Below are 21773 nucleotides of genomic sequence, written 5' to 3' on the forward strand. Positions count from 1 at the left end.
AGAATATCGTCTCTGAGGAAATTAAAGGCTGCCTCTCTGAGGACGCGCTGAGCTTCTGCGGTGTTTCCGTTAGCTCGTCCATACGTGAAGTGAATATCTGCCCACTCGATATTAGAATAAGCCATCCTGATAGCACTGTCTTACTATGAAATTATTTAGATTGAGTTACTACAGACTGATTTACTACGGCATACGCTGTCAAAATGACTTGCTCTACTACATTACTACAAAAAGTGTTTATATCTCGGAGAAAAAGAGTTTTTGGACCTATGTTTATATGACCTTTTTTGCATCCCTAGAAAAAATAGAATACGGTACCAAAGTTCGACCACCTATTTCGGTGTCACCATGTATAGATCTTTATTATTAATGTTATTAATATCGCGTTTTTCAAATAATTAATAACTAAAAAAAGATTTAAAGACAAAACTGACATCTTTTTTCATGACTCGCAGTAAAGAATTCTATATGGTAATTGTATGGTATTGTATAATATTGTATGATAAAAAAGCATTACCTACACATATACATACTCGCGTAAGATTGTGTAAGCATATATATTAATACAGAGTGAGATATTTATGACATAAAATATATTTGTACAGTTTCAGGATAAATATAATGCAGGCAACAAATGTTTTATAACACGTCTTTTATGAGAGCATCAATGCTGTCGTTATTGCTCTAAATGTATATATGATTTTTTCAAGTATTTGATACTTAATATAATTATTCCATATAGAACAGAATCAAGATAAAATAATAAAAAATATTAATAATTTACAAATATTAAATATAAAATATTTTAATACAATAAAATATATTACAATATTATATGTATATTTAATATAAAAAACCATGCTATAAAAAATTTATTGCACACATCACATTTTCCTTTTGATATTGTAAAACTTTTGAAGCATAACATTTTAAGTAATTGTTACACAATACAGTATAAGCATATATTACATTGTAAATATTACATATATTACATATGTAAATTATCTAGATTTCTTTCTAGTTCTATTGATGGTACTAGAAACTTTGGACACACTTACTCAGGGATTTATTTTTCTTGAAAATAATACAGAATAGTGAAATACAGAATAAAATTGTATTACTATTTATCAATAGTAAAAAATGTAAATGTTGCTTCCAGACATCCTGATTAAATATTCATCTAAAATGTCAACTATTTAAAAGTTGAATTATTTAAAAAATATAGGTATATTGGTCAACTATAAGGAGCATTTACATTTTATATTGGGACCTTTCCAGCAAGCAACACAAGCGACACAAGTATCGTTTTATCTTTGTTACTTATTGCTAAAGAAAGACAAAACGATGTTTGTGTCGACTTGTGTCGCTTGCTGGTAAGCTCCCAATGTAACATAAAACTTAGCTGATGTATGTTACAATGCTTCTTTAATAGTCACAAGTCTGTAATAATTATATAAAGATATATTATACTTCACATATCCACGCGCCGTGGACACATACGTATATCCACATATATGTGTACACGTATGTATGTAATGTTACTACAATCAAGGGGAGACTGACAGAGAATCAGGAACAAGGATTACGAAATGAAGAGCAACGCATATTTAAGAAAGGTAATTCACATACAACTGTTTATTGAGACATGTAGAATACATCTGGTCATACACAAAAATCTTTGACACTTTAAATCAAGCTCCTAGCCCGAAAAAAGGAACCATGTTATAACATTTGTCTTTAAATTCATCATTAATCATTATGTTTAACTACGTTTCACACTAAACTTAGGGGCAACTTGGAGAAATAAAAATTGCGGGAATTAAAAAGCGAAGCGATTGGTAGAGGAGGTGAATAATTAAAGAATCCGAGAAAACGCAAAATACAATTAGCAGTGATATGAAGAATTTGGCGATAAAAATTTTGCATATCTGTTTTACAGCCGCGGAGCTGACATGTAGCGCAAAAAAGATATAACATACATATGTATCTTTTTTTCTTTCCTTTTCGGGGATTTGGAGGCGGTATTTCTTATTAAATCTTTCGTTAATTATCGTACGATTTCCTTCTTTCTCGTTAATTAGTGCTAAATAACATCACGTCACAAAAATGCATATTCGTAGGAATATAATATATAATATATTTTATATAATATAATTAAAAAAACACGTGGTTCGTGGGCCACTTTGAACTAACGTTCGCAACATTTCGGCCCATGGATCACACAATATCCGCCTGACACGTGAGAGGTGGCCAATCGCGATACAAGCCCCGAATAATGTGAACGATTAAAAAAAAAAAAATGATGTGTTGCGAATTATTGTTATTATTTAATCGGGGCATTGGCCGGGCAAAAAAAAGAAAAGCGCGCACGCGCACGGCTACGGCATCGCCAGCCACAGTGTGTGTGGTGCATTATCCTAAAATGCGACCGATAACCACCCCAGGCACCCCAGCTGCCACATCGATTATCAGAGTAGAAAAGAGGAAGAGGAAAGTGAAAAAAATAGAGTAAGAACGGGTAATTAGGATGGAAGGAGGATAAGAGTGGCGATAGTGAAAACGAGAAAGGAATACGATAGTGATACTTTTGGGGCGCCTTTTTAACCGGGGCAGAGCCGGTGGTATTATCGATAAACGCTAGTACCTAGATCAGTCTAAGAATCTCGTCACCGTGAACTGTCTCCGCTTTAGCCAAGTTATGCTTCCTTGCCCCCGCAAGCCGAACTCTCTCTTTAATCGTATCTCTGCATCTATGTATGTGTGTGTGTATACATGTGTAATATATATAACATATTCTCTTGCTTCTTTTTCAATATCTTTTTTTTTGCCTTTATTCTTTTCTCTATCATGCTCTTATTATTTCCTTTTATTAATTACATTTTTTGCATGAAAAAACCAGATTTTTTTTCTTTTATACTGGAATATTATCATGTGTCACAAAAACCCACTCAATTATGATTAGCAATATCATCCTTATCATATTGTTAATATTAATATTATTATATCCTCGATATTATGCTTTTATAAATAGGATGTGTAGGTAAGTAGAGTAGGTAAGTAGATATAAAATATGGTAAGCGAATAATCAGGGACGGTGGAAAAAGGAGGGGGCACGAGAATGAAAAGTAGATAGCTAACGCAAACCGCGTTTTCGCAATTCGCTCGAATTTTCCTTTCCTTTCCTTTTTTTCGTTTTTAGAAACAATGATCGCAATTACTGGGGACAAGATGTATATATAAAAACGGGAAATTTTTCTCTTGTCTAATCATTACTACTAGATGTCGTTAATTCATCGTTACCAGTAAAACAGTATCGATGACGAAGTATTAGACTTAAGTAAAACATGAATAAAAATTAACAAAATGTTCGTAAAATACGAGGTCGGGCGAACAATCTATCTGTCATCCAGACTTTTCGTCCGTTGGTGCGTCTATCATTTCGCATTTTTTACCGTGTGTGTGTTTTGTGTGTGTATGTTGTGTAGTATATGTAGCGTGAATCTATAAAATTATACATAGTAATTATCACATTACAGTAGGATGTATATGCGATTTTTTTTATCTCTGATTAATTGATCTGTGGCATTATTGTTTGGTGTAAAATTACTTAATATCGTGTTACATACATACATCATCCGTCAATCCTACTATTGTACCAAATCCAATCCGAGAGGCTAATATGTATAACCATTATATGTCAAGTGTTACGCGCGTACACGCGTGCGTGCGTGCGGTGTGTGTGTGTGTGTGTGCATGCGTGCATGTTTTTTTGAGAGCGCATATGTGGATTAAGAATAGATGAATGTGGTCGTGCGCGGACACACGCACACGTATGCGCATATAGCCACGTATATATGTATGTATGCAATTGTGTCGCGTCTCATTTGGTGTATTATAACAAACAGAAGTCTGATATGCTATTCCGTTATTACAATATTCTTATTTTCTTTTTTTGTCTTTACGCCATGTTTGTCTTCATATTCCGGGGGTGCGTGTAAAATACAAATGATTTGCGTATGTTTTCATTTTTTCTTTCCTTTTTCAAATAATCATCCAGAACAGGGGGTGTCTGGGCTCCAGGGACAGGGACCAACTACAGCCCGCACTTACAACTCTTACTAATTAACTAACAGACTAACAATAACAACAAGTCAACACTCAAAATGTGTGCTGTATGTGTTCATGCATTTGTAAACATTACCTTTTACATCCTACTTCAATCTGTGACTATCATTATCAAATTCGTAGTCAGTCATCTTTAAAAACTTCTCTTTCTTTTTCTTTTGTAAAAGAATACAAGAAACAAATTTACTTTTTACATAAAATTTAGAAGAAACAATACACTCTTTTTTATTTCCCTTTCAAAGGGAATAGATTCACTTTAGATATTTGTTTTCAACGATCGATTTTTTAATTTTTCAAATATAAAAAAAGAAACACATTAACAAATAAATATATTATAATTTGGATCCGAGTTTACCTTGCTACTTGGATACTGTCATTGAAAAATTTACTGTACAAGTGGGTTTTCTCTCGATTGTGAGCAATACTCTTTTTTTTCATTTTCCCCTTTTTTACCCAATAGAACCCTCGCGTGACCGTAATCAAAACCTAATCTGGGAGACATTCGCAGAGCCGTTGCAACGTTTCATACTCGCTACTTTTGTAAAACTTTACCTGTGTGACTCTTAATAATAATAGTTTCACTGACTGTACACATTTATAGACCAACAATAGAAGGTCTTGCAGCACGCTTGATAGCGTGCCCCACGCACAAATACACACAGACACATTCCGTTTAAAGACTCTCTCTCTCTCTCTCTCTCTCTCTCTCTCTCTCTCTCTCTCGCGTGCGCGCGCGCATACTCACTAAATATCACATTCTCGCCCTACGTCTTCTGCTTGTCTACACCTATTACATTTTCTGTTTCCTCAAAGTTGGACTTCCGTCTTTTCAATTTCTAACTTCCGTTTGTAACTTCTCCGTTTTTCTCCCACGTTATTTATTTCATTCGAGCTACCTAACACACATGCTTCGTCATATAGATTCAAAACATCTAGTCATCGCGTAATAAACCGCAGGCTTCCATGAGTTCTCTTAACTAATACAAGCCATCACAATCCCTATGTCAACATCGCTGATCTTCATCACTTGGCAGTAAACAATGTGACAATGCAGTAGTGGTACTTAGATTAGTATTATCATAATAATAATAATAGTACGGGGTGGGTGGGTGGTCACACTCCGATATAATAATTAGTCTCAGTGGCACATCACTGTACATAATCACAATAACAGCGGGCGATGGTGGTGGCGCAGAACACAGTTGCTGCGTATCATTAATATGAAAAAACATTTACAATTATTTGAATTCGATTAAGAGCGATAATAATACAAATGGATGATCTTTTTCCTCCCCTTGTCGAGTTTCCTCCCCCTCACCCTATTATTCTCTCTCCCTCTCTCTCTCTCTCGCTCTTTACGTTTTGTCAGTCTGATTTCATCTTATTTTTTCCCCTTATTTTATATGTTTTTTGTTTCTCACTTCATCTATCATGCATTTGTTCGTGCATATTTTTTTATCACTCACAGGATTGCAGAAGTTAGCTCCACGACTGGTAAGAGTCTTGATACCATTCGTGATCGTCGCCGGAAACACCGCCGAGTGTGCCGGCTCTACTTCCGAAAGCTATGTCACCGCCACCACCACCACTGCCACCATTTACACTCGCCAATCCATATGCATTGCCCAGTGGTTGTTGGGCGAGGGGCTGGTTTCCCCAATTGCTCTGGAAGCGACGCTTAGATTCCCCCTGGTTCTGGTGACCCCCGTCAAATTTTCGTTTACCTGCTGCAAAAAAATTATCAATATGATAAAACCGATAATCACGTGGAAGAAAATTGGAAAAAATACATTCATATTAAATTAAAAAGCACTCTTTTTAACATTGTGTGACACTTGCAAAATATTGCACAAAGAAAAGTGAAGGAAATCTTAAGAGTTCTTGTGTTAATATATGTATGTGATGTACTCGTAAAATGTTTATATGTACGGACGTACTGTGATAATTGTGTAGAATAGCACGCCTATGAAAATAAAAAAAAGTTAATCAATATCTTCTATAGACTTTACAAAATTCCAAGAATTATAAACCTTTGAATTAATACGTACGTGATATAAGCACAAAAAGAGTCACTAACCTAGTATTTTATTATTATCAAGTGGATGGGACTTGGATACTTTGGTGGGAAGATGGATTGGGTGGTTTACTGTAAAATAACATTACATGAACAATTCGTGACAATGTACAAAAGGACATGTAATCATTTGACAAATTATTATATATGCACTTTGAAAACCTCAGGCTGAGCGAAAATATCTGTCATTAGCAAATCTGCAAAAAAGAATCAAAATTACGTATCTCCTCAAATAATATAAAATTTAATAAAAACTCTGTAAACACGTAAGCGTGTTAAATATTAAGAGATTATTCTGGATTCACGTCAATTATGTTTAGAATAGTTAATTGTGATTGTTGCATTTGCATTTTGGAAATGAGGAGATAAACGTTCTATAAACATATCGACATTACGTACACGTTAATATTGGAATATATTTTTGTATGCAAATACAAAAAAAAGATCAATATATTGGGAGAAATCGATATATGTACATTGGAAGAAGTTGCTATCCTCGATGAAAAAAATTATCCAGAAAGTATGTCTAGATATTGCGTTTTTTCTTCTTTATGAAACAGTTGGACAAGAGCAAAAATTTACTGGAAAGCAAAAGCGAATATCTAACGAGAGCTTTCTAGCGATGATAACACGGGCTGATGAATTTTGACTTTTTTTATCCTTAGATCTCAATGGTCGTTTTCGAAGGATTTTAGCGTGCTGAAACCGAATCCGTTGCCTGAATTGCTTTATTACATCAGATTTCGGAGATATCTGTACCTAAAAGTGCCAAAAAGACCATTTTTCGCCTTTTTTAGATTAAAATAACTATAAAACGTATGTGTTAGGCCCATTTTCTCAACGGATTCGAATTCTGAAGGAAAAAATCTATAGAAACCATACGTTATACCTTAAAGATTAATTAAAAAAAAGCTCTGAATCCGGAGTTCAAAATACGAGACAAGCTAAAGGTATTTGTATTGGTAGATAGGGCTCTTATACGACATAGAAGTTTAAAAAGAAAAAATGTATAATAGATATGAAAATAGATGAAAAATACTTATAAAGAAACGTATCAAATGTATGTAAAAAATTAATAAATTTTTCAAAGTAATCTTTACTTTTTATAAAATTTAGAAATTTTTCAAGAAGCTTCCTTAACGCTTGGAAAAACTATTGACTTTCTTTAATCCTTTCGGTACGGAGCGACCGGGACGCGAACGGCCCCCAAGTGGCCGAAGCGTCGATCCGCGTCGATCCGTCGATGCGCAATACGCAATTCGGCCGAGAGCTAGGCACTCGACGTTCAATGCCTTCAATTATTATATGTAATAAAACTCAATAAAAAAAATTTTTTTTTTAAATTCATCAACAAAAGCATTTCAGGTTAACATTTCAAGTTGCTCGGCCGCAATGAGCAGCATGTGGACAGTGGTTATAGTCACTCTCCGTACCGCAAGGGTCAATGATATATCATTTCAGACTGCCTTAAAAAAGGCAACAAATTCAAGATTTCACGCTGAAGATGCCTTGAGCCATTCGTAGTGGCTCGCAGGTGTAGCGAGGCAGCAACTAGCGCGCGAATAGAAGCGTCATGGAGGTAGGTATAGAATTTTTAAATTAATCTTCAAGATATGGCCGGTATTCATAGTCGGTTCTTATTTTAAGACCGTCTTAAGTAATGTCTTAAGATGCTAATACAGCTTTGTGATTGGTTAATGACATCTTAAGATTGTACTTAAGACGGTCTTAAATATAAGAACCGACTATGAATACCGGCCTATAACGTATGATTTCTATAGATTTTTTCCTGCAGAATTCGAATCCGTCGAGAAAATGAGCCTAACATACGTATCGTTTTATAGTTATTTCAACTTAAAGAAATCGAAAAATGGCTTTTTTGGCACTTTTAGGTACAGATATCTCAGAAACCTGACGTGATCGAGCAATGCAGACAACGGATTCGGTTTCAGCACGTCAAAATCCTTCGGAAACGACCACTGAGACCTGAGGATCAATTGCAGGTAAAAAGATTCATATAGAAAATGATTATGTGATGCAATAATCTATATAAAATTGCAATTATTACTATAATAGCAATATAGCAATATAGTAGTTGCAAGAAAAGACTTTATATACATTTGCCGAAAACTATCGTAGCGAAATACCTTAGTTAGAATAATAAACAGCGCTAAAATAGCTAAACAATACTATCAGCTTATGTTGTAATATTGTAAGTATGTTGTAATATTATAAGTACGTCTAAAAGTATGTTACACCACTTTTCAACGTTGTAAAGAATATTTGTATTATTAAGAACTTTTGTATATTAATTCCATGAAATCGAATTGAATTAATAAAATAGTACACAGTTCCAGATCTCTCTTACTTTGTTTCTCTCTCTCTCTCTCTCTCTCTCTCTCTCTCTCTCTCTCACTCACTCTCTCTACCTCCCGCTCTTGCTCTGTCTCTCTAGCATTTAAATGATTAATCCCTTAGAAAGACAAATGCCATTTACGGTCCGGACTGGATCTTACATTTAATAGCCTAACAGCATTGCGCAAATTTTATATACTTTTTTCCAAACTCAGTAAACAGCGCGCCGATTTTTTTGTCAGTCTTTAAAATACAGCTTCTAGTTACAACAATAAATCCACAAACTTAAATCGATAATCGATTTAAAATGTGATGATAATAAGCATCCTTATTAAAATCACTGTTATAAGAATTTATTGCGAAAAAAATAATCTCAGCCAATATAGAGAGGTTCCAGGTTCGAACCCTGGCTGAGATGATATTTTTCGCAATAAATTCTTAAGGCTTCTGGTCCCTGCTGTCCTTATTTAATGAGTCAGAAGCGAGAATTAACATGTTGAAAATTCTTGCATGGTATTTCCAAATAAAAAGATATTTGCATAAAATAACACGAGATCACTTCAACGCACTTCAAAAATACTCCCGAGTTCTATCCATTTCCCTTGACAGTTAATAAACAGTCGTAAAATGAATGTAATACGAAGCTTAACCGTGCACGTTATGCGCCTGTGCATATGATTAGGCTTTGCATTACATTCATTTTACGACTGTTTATTAACTGTCAAGGGAAATAGATAGAACTCGAAGTATTTTTGAAGTGTGCTGAAGTGATCTGAAGTGTTATTTTTTGTGCAAATATCTTTTTATTTGGAAATACCATGTAAGAATTTTCAACGTGTCATTTCTCACTTCTGACATCATTAAAATAAGGACAACATCAGCAGGAACCAGGAGCCTTAACAGTGATTTTAATAAAAATACTTATTAGCAGCAAATTTTAAATCAATTATAGATTTAAATTGGTGGATTTACTGTTCCGATTGGGAGCTGTGTTTTATAATCGACAAAAAAATCGGCGCGCAGTTTACTTAGTTCGGAAAAATATATATAAAATTAACGCAATACTATTAGGCTATTAATTGTAAGATCCAGTCCGGACCGTAAATAACATTTTTCTCTCTAAGTAATTGTATATCGTAATGATCAAGTTTTTCTTATTATTGTTAAATGATTGTTAAATGATAACGTATGTTTCATATCAAGTAATCAAAGTATCATGTATTTGTCAGAATTTTTCAAAAAAATGTCTTCGTAATATCGTCGTTAACAGAATTTTCACACAATGAAAGCTACAAATACAACGGTATCGATATACAAGCTTTCAGATGTGTCGTAATGATTGACGATGTGTGTGTGTGTGTGTGTGTGTGTGTGTGTGTGTGTGTGTGTGTGTGTGTGTGCGCGCGCGCGCGCGCGCGCGCGCGGTAATTAAGAATTAAATGTAATCAGTGTAAAAGACGATTTATTGTGGAGATACAGACCATCCTCACCTGGTAAACTTCCCTTGGCGCGGACCCCCCCACGAGCGGCCAGCCGCTGGACCCCACGGGCCCCTGAAGCTGCGGGGTTGCGTCCCCCCCTGACTGGCCCACGGGCTTGCGGGCCACCGATTCGGCCACGTGGCACTACTCCACGGCCACGACCAGCCTACCCAAATAATACATTCAAATTGTTACCCCATAATTGTATAATTATTTGCGTTATATTTACGTTTTATTTAACTTTCTTTTCTCTTTCTTATATATCTTTATGCGTATCTTCTGCCCTATATGTAATTTAATTATGCACAGTATATCAAACAATATTAACACTTAAAAATGTAGTAGTAATAGTAACAAGATACAATAAAAACAATAATCAGTCATTGGTATATCGCTGAACGATAGGAGTTTCTCCAATACATATATTGTGCATTTTATTCGTAACTATTTTTGGAACGTATATGTACATTCAAGGCTTTTATATATACGTATACATCCATGACGATATAGCGTGAAAAGACGAATAAATAACAGAAAGAGTGAAAAAGGAAACGACAAAGTTATGGGAAGATGGAGGGAGTGGAAAAGGAGAGGGAGAGGGAGAGGGGAGAGAGAGAGAGAGGGAATAGAGAGAAAGAAAAAAAAGAACGTGGCAGAAAAGGTAAATCACCTATAACCAAATCTTTACTAACCACGTTTTTACATACAGCAGTAGGAGTTAGCAGAGTTATCCAATGTAGTAAAGCGAAAAGCGAACTGATTGGTTGGCGTAGGAACTTTTAAGCGACACAAGCTATTGCACTGGCAGCTAAAACAAAATTCAACCAAAAGGCGTATTATATAAATAAGCAGCGCAGCATTGTTAAAAAGCGTTAAAACAAATGTGATTTAAGCGTAAGCTATGATTTTTATGTACATGGATGTGAGGACGATGGGAGGCCAAAGCGAGAACTGCAAAACATGTTCACTGGTGCTATATACGGGGGACGCAATCCTCTCTATTCCATCTATCTCCGTGGTCTTTACTATACCTATGCACAATTCAGTGTACAAGTAATAAAATATCATTAATAAAGTATTCACGTGACACATACGATAAACCATTTGCGGTTCATTGATTCGAATGACGTTTATCACTCCTTAATTCCAATACTGCTGTTTATAATTTGCGATAAACTTTTCCTCCTGTTTGATAAAAATCAAATTGGCATATTGAATTGAGTTATTTTTTTAAGTTAAAACGATCCACGTATACGTATACGCTCTGGTAATAACCGCATCATCTCTTATGAACAAGTAGAGCGAATTAAATTGAACAAAAAAGTCTTCTTCTATCATTTTGCGATTTTCGTAATAATTAATGAAAATTTAATTAATAAAGATCTACAAATGAGCGTACATCAAAACGGTAGCGGACTAGAGGACTTTGCTATTCGATTTAATCTACTCTACCCGCCTACAAGAAACGATATGGTTATTATCAGACACTCTGTATGTAGCGCATATGACTTATTGAGTGACTGTTCTTTAAATACAATATATGCACAGTAAAAAATTGATTTGAATTTTTCCCTACAAGAAACTAAATTAAAGAATCCGATGCATACAACGCATACAAATCACGTTATCGTTTACACACAATTATGTTTAATAATAACAGAAGAAAACTGAGAAGAAAATAAAGTGACGTTAGGGATCAAATCAGAAATATTCTTAAATTAAATAAGAATGGAGAAATTCTATTCTATTCGCCATCGTTAAGGCTCCTGGTCGCCGAGAACTCCGCGGTGACGGTGGCGACGTAGCATAGCGGTAGAAATAAGAATTCTGTATAATAGAGAATTCTGTCCATTTGTGACATGTTGACAACCCTATTTTGTCGTGCGTACAATTTCCTTATTATTCGCTCTGTACTGCTATAATGTTTAACGTATTCGTGAAACTCATACAATTGATCGTAAAGTAAGATTTGCAAGGAATACATATGCGGAGGGACATTTTCGACTCCTTTCGATAATCGTCAAACGGCTTGTTTTCCCGTATGTTTAGGCTTCGTTTTATGGTTGTTTGTTTATTGTCGAGGGAAAAGGATAGTTTTCGGTCAATTTTAGAAGTGTTCTGAAATGATCTATAATAATTTTATATCAAAATGCCTTTTTATTTGAGAATGGCACACACGACAAAATAGGATCATTTCTTGCCTCGATAGCAAGAAATTCAATATGGCCGCGGTGATTACCCAGGAGGTCCTTAATTCGAATTAAATTTTTCAAACAGAGAAATAAAAATTTCAAACGTAAACAAAAATATCTTTTTACTACAAGAAAATTTATTAAAAGATAAATATCTCTGTATCATTTTTTATTAAAAGAAAATATATTCGGCGTAAGACAAAAAAAAGTATAATAGTAAAAATTTATGTGTAAGAAAAACATGATAAATGAGTCGGATCGTGCAAATGTTATAAAATGAAAATGATAAATAAGGAACATCTAGAAGAGACTAGTATATACTTTCTCGAGAAACAAACGAAATCGTCGAATGCGATCGGAATCACGTTCAAAAGAAATAATAAAAAAACAAAATTAATGTTAGAGGCGTAAGATAATGCGAAGATAATTCGAAGAAGATTCTCGTTTGCCTATTTCTCCTCTAAAGTAACGAGATTATAACTATTATATGTGTACATCATATAGCACGGGGAATATAGCAACACCAGATAACATGTAAGAAACCTAAGTGCACATGTGTTATCGCAATAGTGAGACTGCCAAGAGAAAAAGTTGACCGCAATATAAAAATATAATAAAAATTAAACATAAAATAAATTTTTTTTTCACGCAGAGCGCCCATACGCTCCCTTTTTTCATGTTTGGATAACCCTGCAACTTGACATAGAAAAAGTGTAACATCATATCCGAGCCACGAGACGCAACGTCGCTCTACAAAAAAAAAAAAAAACAGATTACTCGTACATAGAGACTGGAATATAATAAAAGACAACGGCGACATATAAAAAGTCCTGTACACTGCTTTCTGCCTACATCTGGAATTCTCCTGAAGCTGCGCTAGAATAATTATGGCGGTGGAATAATATTAGGGGATCCTGCAACACTATATAAAATGTGCGATCTTCTTCCTTGGGAGAATTTACAGACATTTGTCTTCCGTTTTTTATTCTGTATGTCTTTCCTATCTTTTCTCTTTTCTTTTTTTTCTTTCTTTTCTTATATGATATTTGTAATATGTTCCCTATTTTAGTTTAAATTGCTTTTCCCGGCTGTATTTTGCTTTGAAAATTTAGAATGGGTCTACCATGGCTCAGATATGATTTGCAAGCAATTTGAAAGTGGCAATGTGTTCGGATTACAAGGTCTAATCTTAGTATCGAAGCCTTGATGTTAGTATAGTATAGATTCATATAGGGTCTAATAAATACAATACATTCATAGTGCGCTCTTAATGGCATTTTCTCCTGCCCCCCTCTCTCTCTCTCCCGCCTCTGTTCCCCTCCCCTCCTTTTCACCTCTCCTTCTTTCTCTCTCTCTCTCACCTTGGATTTATTAGAAATTTTAAAGCTCAGACAAGTACTATACTGTGAATATGATGCATTTAACACTATAAAATCAGGATTATATTAAGATGTACATCTCCCTGCGTTAATAATGATTATAGTAAAGCTAGCGCATACTCAATTAGCCAACGTTAATTTACACGCTCAGACAGAGAAAATATATGGACAAATATATTGATCTAGACGAAAAATTGAAGAGAAATACGATGTATTAGGAAAATCCGCGAACACTGTGCCACAGTCAAACTACTGCTGGTATAAAAAAAAGTAATAATGATTTCAGGAACAAAAACGACTTTTTAGAACCATTAAAAAAGGCGACCCACCGGTTGAGGCTGCCTGCCTCTCCCTCTGGCAGGCGGCGGAGGCGGCGCATAATCGAAATAGTAATCTTCGTATCGATAATAGTCATCGTAATAGGGATCACTGTAGCCACCTCGATAATCCCCATAACCGTAATAGTCGTAATCATAATCTATAAAAACACACATTACAAATAGACCCAAATTTAGCCACGATATATCCAATTGACAACTTACTCAGATATAATAATACTAACTCAATATTATAAGAAAGGCATGCCGGGAAAAGATAATTTCGAAAATGCCAATATAATAGAAATAAAAGAGAAAGAAAAACAATCGTATATCGAGAATAAAAATATTTGTGCGGAAAATATGGTCTTCGACAAAAAGAAGAAAATAATTATAAAAACACTCAGTATATACAATACCGCACAAAACTGCGTAGTGATTACCCTACCACCATCACATTTCCTGAGATAGAAAATTGCAAGGCCATTCGAAAATTTCACATTTATTCCAGACAGAATATTACCGGAGCTTTAAAATAATCCTATTCAATAAATAAATAAATAAATAAAAGTATCTATTACAAATATTAAATAATAAATATAAAAGAATAACTTAATTCAGTAATAAAATGTAATTTAAAAATACGCAGATTCCTATCATTTCTAATCTTCAAAATTTCATCAGAACATTTATTGCTAGACATTTATAAAACCGAGGGAAAAGTGTGAATACTCTACAATTTAGAAAATATTTAAAACGGTAAATTGTAAAAAAAAAAACAAGTTTGTAGACTTCGGTAGAGAAGATTAATTTTCGATGACCTCACAATACGAGTATGTATTTAAATTGGGCATTTAAGTTAACATAAAAAGGAAGAAAATACACAGTACTACTTATAATACTTTACAACTGTTGCATTCATCATTCATTATCACGGCTTACCTATTTCCTGGAGAGCTGTAAACAGATTTTTGAATTGATGATGCATCGTACTAGGTATACAAGGTTCACACACGCTCACGTAAACACAAATAAATGAAACAAAATTATATAAAAACAGTTTGACTTAGCGATGCAAGTGATATTCTGCACTACCACGAAATAATTCTCACTGGGGCACCAAACAAAAATACAAAACAGATAAGAAAATATACATGCAATTATCTTCTGGTTAAAAAAAAAAAAAGAAACAGGTATCACACAGGAAGTGGTAGTGATAAGGCAATAAGGTGTTCATATTACACAAAATGCTAAGCACATATCTAACATACATATATGTTTTCATATACGTGTGTGTGTGTGTGTGTGTGTGTGTGTGTGTGTGTGTGTGTATGTGTGTGTAACAAATATATAAAGTATAGATTAACAATATATAGTTGTAATTGTTATTCTTGCATAATTGAATAAAATCATTCAGGAAAACTAAAGAAATGCATTTTATTTCAATATGTTAAAACAAACTAAACTCAGACCAGATATAATACATAAATTATAATAAAGTAAACTTACTTTAAATTGATTTTATAATTTAACGATTTATCTGAGCAATCTCTCACTACCTTATGAAACAATTCGAATTTAAGTATTCTTAAAGAGTAAAAATAGTTTTTTAATCTCATAATATAACATGTTTCTATATGTTATATTATGAGATATTAAAAACTACTTTTACTCTTTAAAAATACTTAAATTTGAATGTGTCACATAATTTACATAAAAATAATTGTGTTAATGTACTAATTTAAAGACAAGGATATTTTTTGAATATATATAAAAAATATGTTATACTCTAAATAATCTATAATTATTTTATTCACAGATTTTACGTCAATTTGCCATTCTTATATCGCGATCGTATATTTATAGCGACAAATAATATAAAATGTAATAAAAGGATGAAAAATGATTTCGATCAAGAAGAAAAATAATGTAATAGGAAATGCTCAGTATTTCTTACTCATACGTTCAAAGTAATCATCATGCGCGTAAGCCAAGGGGTATGTAATAAAATAATAAAAAATTCCCAAAAGCATGCGGATATTTATCTTATATTTATGTTATGTTATATACACATAACATAATGTGTGTGTGTGTGTGTGTGTGTGTGTGTGTGTGTGTGTGTGTAGGGAAAAGTGCTGTACCTTGGGGATACAGCTGTACGTTGGAACACTCCGTCATAACCGAATGGTATTCGCATCTGGCGACAGCATCTGGTGCCAATTGTTGAGTTATTTGATAATCTCTTTAAATCTGTAGTTTTGTGTTGTTGCGATTATTTACATGTAAGTTATGTCGGCTTTTGTATTTTATTATGACGTTTAAGGTAGCGTGACAATATACTCAAGGTATTCTAAATCAACGTGAAAACATCCGACTATTTACGGTTACAGGCTAAAATCTTTTGGATAGTTCTGTCCCTCACACACAGAACAAAAGACTATTCTATTATTTTTTCTTGCAGTCGCTTCTTTACGTCAAATAATCGCGAAAATCGAGATCTATTTATTATTGTATTTCTAAATCTAAACGGTCAATAATTTCGGTTTTTTTAAACTAGTATTCCTAAAGTGTCCTACTATATATCCGTTTTTCATCACTTTCTTAAGATTCGTTCTAATTATTAAAATTCAAAAATGAGATTTTTGTATGCTTTGTGTATGCAATATTACATGGAAGAAAAATGCAATTTTTTATAGCGATTATCTCATGTTCTGGGCGGTCAATTACTTCTAATTTGTACAGACGTGTAGATACCATATTTATTAACATATAGTAAAATTTTCAAAATTTTCTTATGAATTGCGATTTACGGACTACCTTAAAATAAATGTTATTGAGATTTGTACTGTGATTTTTGTAATTTTTTATAATAAAGATATTGTTATCAGCCAAGGATAGTAAGAATGTGTCAAATATGTAAAATAATGTAGTAAATTATTTATAACCTCATTTCTAACCAAGATACAAAGGGAAAGAGTGTTCCAAGGTACATTAAGCCGTACATTAAAACAAAATTTCCAATTGTAAAAAAAATTGCTGTATTCTTTTACTAGATAGTAATAAAAATTTAGGTTTTTTTGGATACTAAAATATATATATATATGTACTTTAATAATATATTTTTTTCAAAAATTTTTAATTAAAACTGTGGTTCAGAAAAATTAAAAAACTTAAAAGTGTTCCGAGGGGTACAGCACCTTCCCCTATATATATGTATATACAATATATATAGATATATATACTCCGTCCACAGTGAGAGATCATAGTTAGATCGGACGAAAACTTGTCCGTTCCGTGCAAGTCTCTGCCCACAGAACATCTATTTACGTATACGGTACGCCCCACATGCTCTAGGAATTTACCCCCACTTTGATCACCTATGCGCAGAACCAACCGTGATCTCTCGTTGGACGAAGTATATATATAGAACTATTTAATATATATATATATATCTACTAAATATTCTCAATTACAAATAAAGAAAAATCAAATAAAAGTTATAAGAAAAAATAATGTATAACAAAATAATAATAATTATAAAATATAATATAAAAATTATGTATATAAAATTGTATCTTCTCATAAATTTAATATACCTAGCAAATATAAACTACGTATAAATTAATTGATATATATTAATTTAACATATTATAACATTTTATAATTTTTTACGGCAAAACTTCTATAATTTCAATAAAAAACTATAATTAATGACTTATTAATTTCCTAATCCTTCTTATCATGTACGAAATGTAACACAATTTTGATATATCATATTAGTTTTAATAGCTACATCTATTTTCAGTATCATCTCAATATATATTATTTAATATACTATAGTCCAAGAAGTAGTAAATAATTCAATAGTGATTCATAGATATAGATAAAAGAAATATTTTACGTTTAAATAGAAATTGTTACTGCTTAAAAAAAAAAGAGAAAATTATACAAGAACATGTATATCAATATGTGTATTAATGTAAAGGATCATTGAAATTTTTATTAGCATGAAAATTAAAGTTGCTGTTCTGTTAGGCTCGAGAAAAATACACGAAACAATACAGCAAAAAGAAAAGAAAAGAATCGAAATTGATACTAACCATAATCGCCTCGTCCCATTTGTCCACGCATACCTGCACCTGTGCCCCGAGGTCCCTGTGTAGGACCACGAACTGGCATTGGTCCTCCCATCATACTCGGATGAGACGGAGATCCACTGTAAAAGGAAAAATTCTATAACGCCTTTAATTCAAATTCCAGTCAGATAAATAAAATAAAGCAATTAAAGGTGGAGTATAATGATACACAAATGCTACAAATTAATTAAAAGTAAATGTAAATATCGATAACTTACCCGCCTCTACCCTGTAACATTTGCATCATTCGTCTTTCCCTGGCGCGCAGCATCTCTTCCTTCTTCTTTTTATCGGATGGTGGTTTTGCTAACGAAACTTCTATGTGGGATCCACCCATTTCCTTACCATTTAATTCGTTCATTGCCTTAAGAAAACGCATATGTATATTTAAAATAGACTAGAAATTGATTGTTCAATTAAGTGCAACTTGAGATATTTTTTACCTTAACAGCATTATCTCTATCTTCAAAGTGTATAAAGGCATAATCCTTGATTTTTTTCACTCGCTCAATTTTGCCATATTGTTCAAAACTTTCCTTCAGCTTCTCTTCAGAGCAATCTTGCGTCAAATTTCGTACGTAAAGCACACGTACCTGAAACAGAACGATTTTATAATAATGTGTTTAATTAATGTAAGAACTAAAGAATGGCATAATGATAACAATAATTAATTATAAATTAATCATAACACTCATTTACTTTGGACATAGTTTGTTCATCTGGTTCCTCTTGAGGATCAGCCCAATCAACAATAATATCACATCCCCAAACTTTGATACGTCCAGTGCTCAACCTTCGCTTGGCTAAGGAAGCTGCTTTGTGAGATTCGTATTCCAAAAAGCAAAAACCTCTATTCTTCTTTTTGTCATCTGGTGAGCTGTAGATGATCACCTCTGTCAGACCAGCTATATGTTAAAAAAAACCATACGAAAAGCAGGTGAGATTCACTCAAACTTAATAAGATACTCACAAAATTTTAAGAACGCTACTATATATGATAAAAAAGAAAAATAGTGTTAAAACAAAATATAAATTCAAGCAGCTATTATGATTTTATATATGATGTTTGCCGTAAAAAATTTATATTATATTTTTAAGTAAAATAATATAAATTATATTGTTCATCTTGAATATTTTACAAATATTCAAAATATTCATATAAATTATATCTTATTATAATAGTCATTTTATTATAGAAAATAATTATTATAGATTATTTTATATTATTATATTTTTAATAACTACTAATAATATGTAAAAATATTGTTATAAAAATTTATGCTGTTATGACTTTTGATTTTGTACAACAAAATATAGTTCCATATCTATATTGCTTTATATGCAGCACAAAAATATTATTTAACAATAATAAAACTAGATAAAAACAAAAAAACGTATATATAATTACATTAATATGTGTCAGACGCTACATTAATCTGCAAGAATCCTAAAGCACTTGAATATACATGTCTTTGGAATATGAAAGTACTTTATCAGATTGTTTATCAAATCTTTTCTAGATATTATCATTAGCATTTGTTTATAAATTATAAATTTTATTTATTTATTTACACATTTAAGAACAAACATATTTAAAATTTAAAAAAAATCAAGCTTTAGAAAACAAATTTATCAAGTAAAATTTTATTAAAAGAATTATCCCAGGATTAAATATAAAAGAAAAAAACAAAAAGAGACATTGCTTCACCAAATGCTCACAATCTATGTCATAATAAAATTTCAAATAAAAAACTACAGAAAATCAAGATTAAAGGAATAGAAAAAATACAGACACTATTAATAACTACAAAGAGAGAGATTGCAAGCTCTAAATTCTGTAGAACACGTTTGATATATACATATGTTCTTTATCACTTTTACTAAATCTGCGGTTTTTTTTTTAATTTGAGAGGATTATTTGATTCAAAAGGCATATAAATATTATTAAGTAGAATAACTTTCATGCTATTAGAATTCTCATGCATTACAATAATTCAATTACATGTACATAAAGAGATCGACATTTTGATATTATATATTATATATCCTTCATCTCTCTGTGTCTTTTAATCCTAAGATGTAGGAATGTCATACATATCTGCCGATCTGTTTTTACTCCGATTTAACTGACAGATCTTTTCTGAAGTAGCAGTAAAAGTACTAAAAGATTGTCAAATAAGAAGCAATTTAACAATTTCCACGAGGCAACTTAATTAATCCGACATCATCTCTCTGAACTTTTATTTTTCAGAGTTATTTTTCTCTCCTTCCTCTCAGTTTAAAACTTATAGTACTTGGATAACAAGGCATCTTGTACATATCTCGAATCAAATGTAAGCAAAAAGCTGATTTTACATGTACTAAAATCATAAAGTAGAACAAAGTAATTTTTATAATTACTCATTAATTTTATTAATATGTACAGAAATCTAATTTATTTATAATAATTTATTCATTATTCATTAAATAAACCAATTCTTTAAGTTTCTTGGCTGTCAATTATACCATCTATTATATCATACAAAACATTTGGAAATAAAATGCTTAGATGCCTTGCATCGTTATATCAATTGCTCTTTTAAAGTTAATTTTTAAATCATCTCTATGTAAATTTAATAACTCAAGGCAATTTCCTTTATCATTATTTTTATATATATTAATCTCCTCTCTGTGTCCATATACTAATGTTACATGCAAGAATCCTATACACATACATACAAAATATAATAATAATCAGACACATTCATTCAATCACACTGATCATTCTTTTCTATCATATTTACATTTATTTTATATAAAAACAATGTTTTTCTTTTCACATTAAATTTATCATCTGAAATTAAGACAAGAAGAAAACAATGTTTTTCTTTTCACATTAAATTTACTATCTGAAATTAAGAAAAGAAGAAAACAATGTTTTTCTTTTCACATTAAATTTACCATCTAAAATTAAATTTACCATCCGATATTGTCAAAAATACACAATTATTCATTCATGAAATGTGAATGTTACGTTTCTATCTTAATGCGTATACTAATATACTAATATATTATTCGTATGCTTAATATTGTGTATAAAAGATAAATGTATATTTTCCACTTCAAAACGTAAATAAATACATATAAATAAAGTAAAACCTTTAACATTTCATAATTATGTATAAATAAAAGAATCAATGAATAATACTGGCTACTATAAAATTTGCATTCCATCTTTGAATTTTGTGTCCCAAAACCAAGTACTCGTAATTTTCCAAAACTGTATAAAGTACCCCCCCCTCTTTCCCCCTTTTCCCTTCCTCTCTCTCTCTCTCTCTCTCTCTCTCCCCCCTTCCTCTCTTTTCGACTTGCATGTTTTATGTATGATGTATGTAAGTTTCTAGTTTGTACGTAGGCACTGTAGGCACAACCGTGTAGGTACAAGCGTGTACAAAAGTTGGATAGGTGTGTGTGTGTGTGTGTGTATGTGTGCGTACGTGTGTACGTACGTGCGCGCGCTGGTAAATGCATGTGAATAGATGAATGGATAGCTGGATGGACAGAAAGGCTAATGGATGAGCAAATGGACAGATGGATGGACGGACAAATAGAAGGATGGATGGATGAATCAATGAATGGAAAAGCGCGCACACATTTGTGTGTGTGTGTGTGCGCGTGCGTGTCAAATAAAATAGCAGTATAACCTTGATTGGTTGTAGGGCACAATTAAGATTA

At 32.4% G+C, this 21773-nt stretch overlaps 1 protein-coding gene across 11 annotated transcripts in view; it reads right to left on the reverse strand.

Moving 5' to 3' along the window:
- Positions 1-1606: 1606 nt before the first annotated feature.
- The window catches only part of Syp (synaptotagmin binding cytoplasmic RNA interacting protein), a 31924-nt gene continuing 11757 nt past the window's right edge, over positions 1607-21773 (reverse strand). For 3 of the 11 annotated variants that reach the window (XM_071791847.1, XM_071791848.1, XM_071791846.1), the window contains exons 6-13: positions 18759-18964; positions 18503-18652; positions 18278-18423; positions 18024-18139; positions 14866-14880; positions 13936-14084; positions 10036-10201; positions 1607-5852 (exon numbers count right to left, since the gene is read on the reverse strand). In XM_071791847.1, coding sequence (XP_071647948.1) covers positions 5605-5852; positions 10036-10201; positions 13936-14084; positions 14866-14880; positions 18024-18139; positions 18278-18423; positions 18503-18652; positions 18759-18964 — 1196 coding nt within the window. In that variant the 3' untranslated portion in view covers positions 1607-5604. The other 8 variants (XM_071791852.1, XM_071791854.1, XM_071791851.1 and 5 more) reach the window with 7 other exon arrangements.

This window comes from Temnothorax longispinosus, chromosome 10, assembly GCF_030848805.1.
Source record: "Temnothorax longispinosus isolate EJ_2023e chromosome 10, Tlon_JGU_v1, whole genome shotgun sequence".
Taxonomy (NCBI): Eukaryota; Metazoa; Arthropoda; class Insecta; order Hymenoptera; family Formicidae; genus Temnothorax; species Temnothorax longispinosus.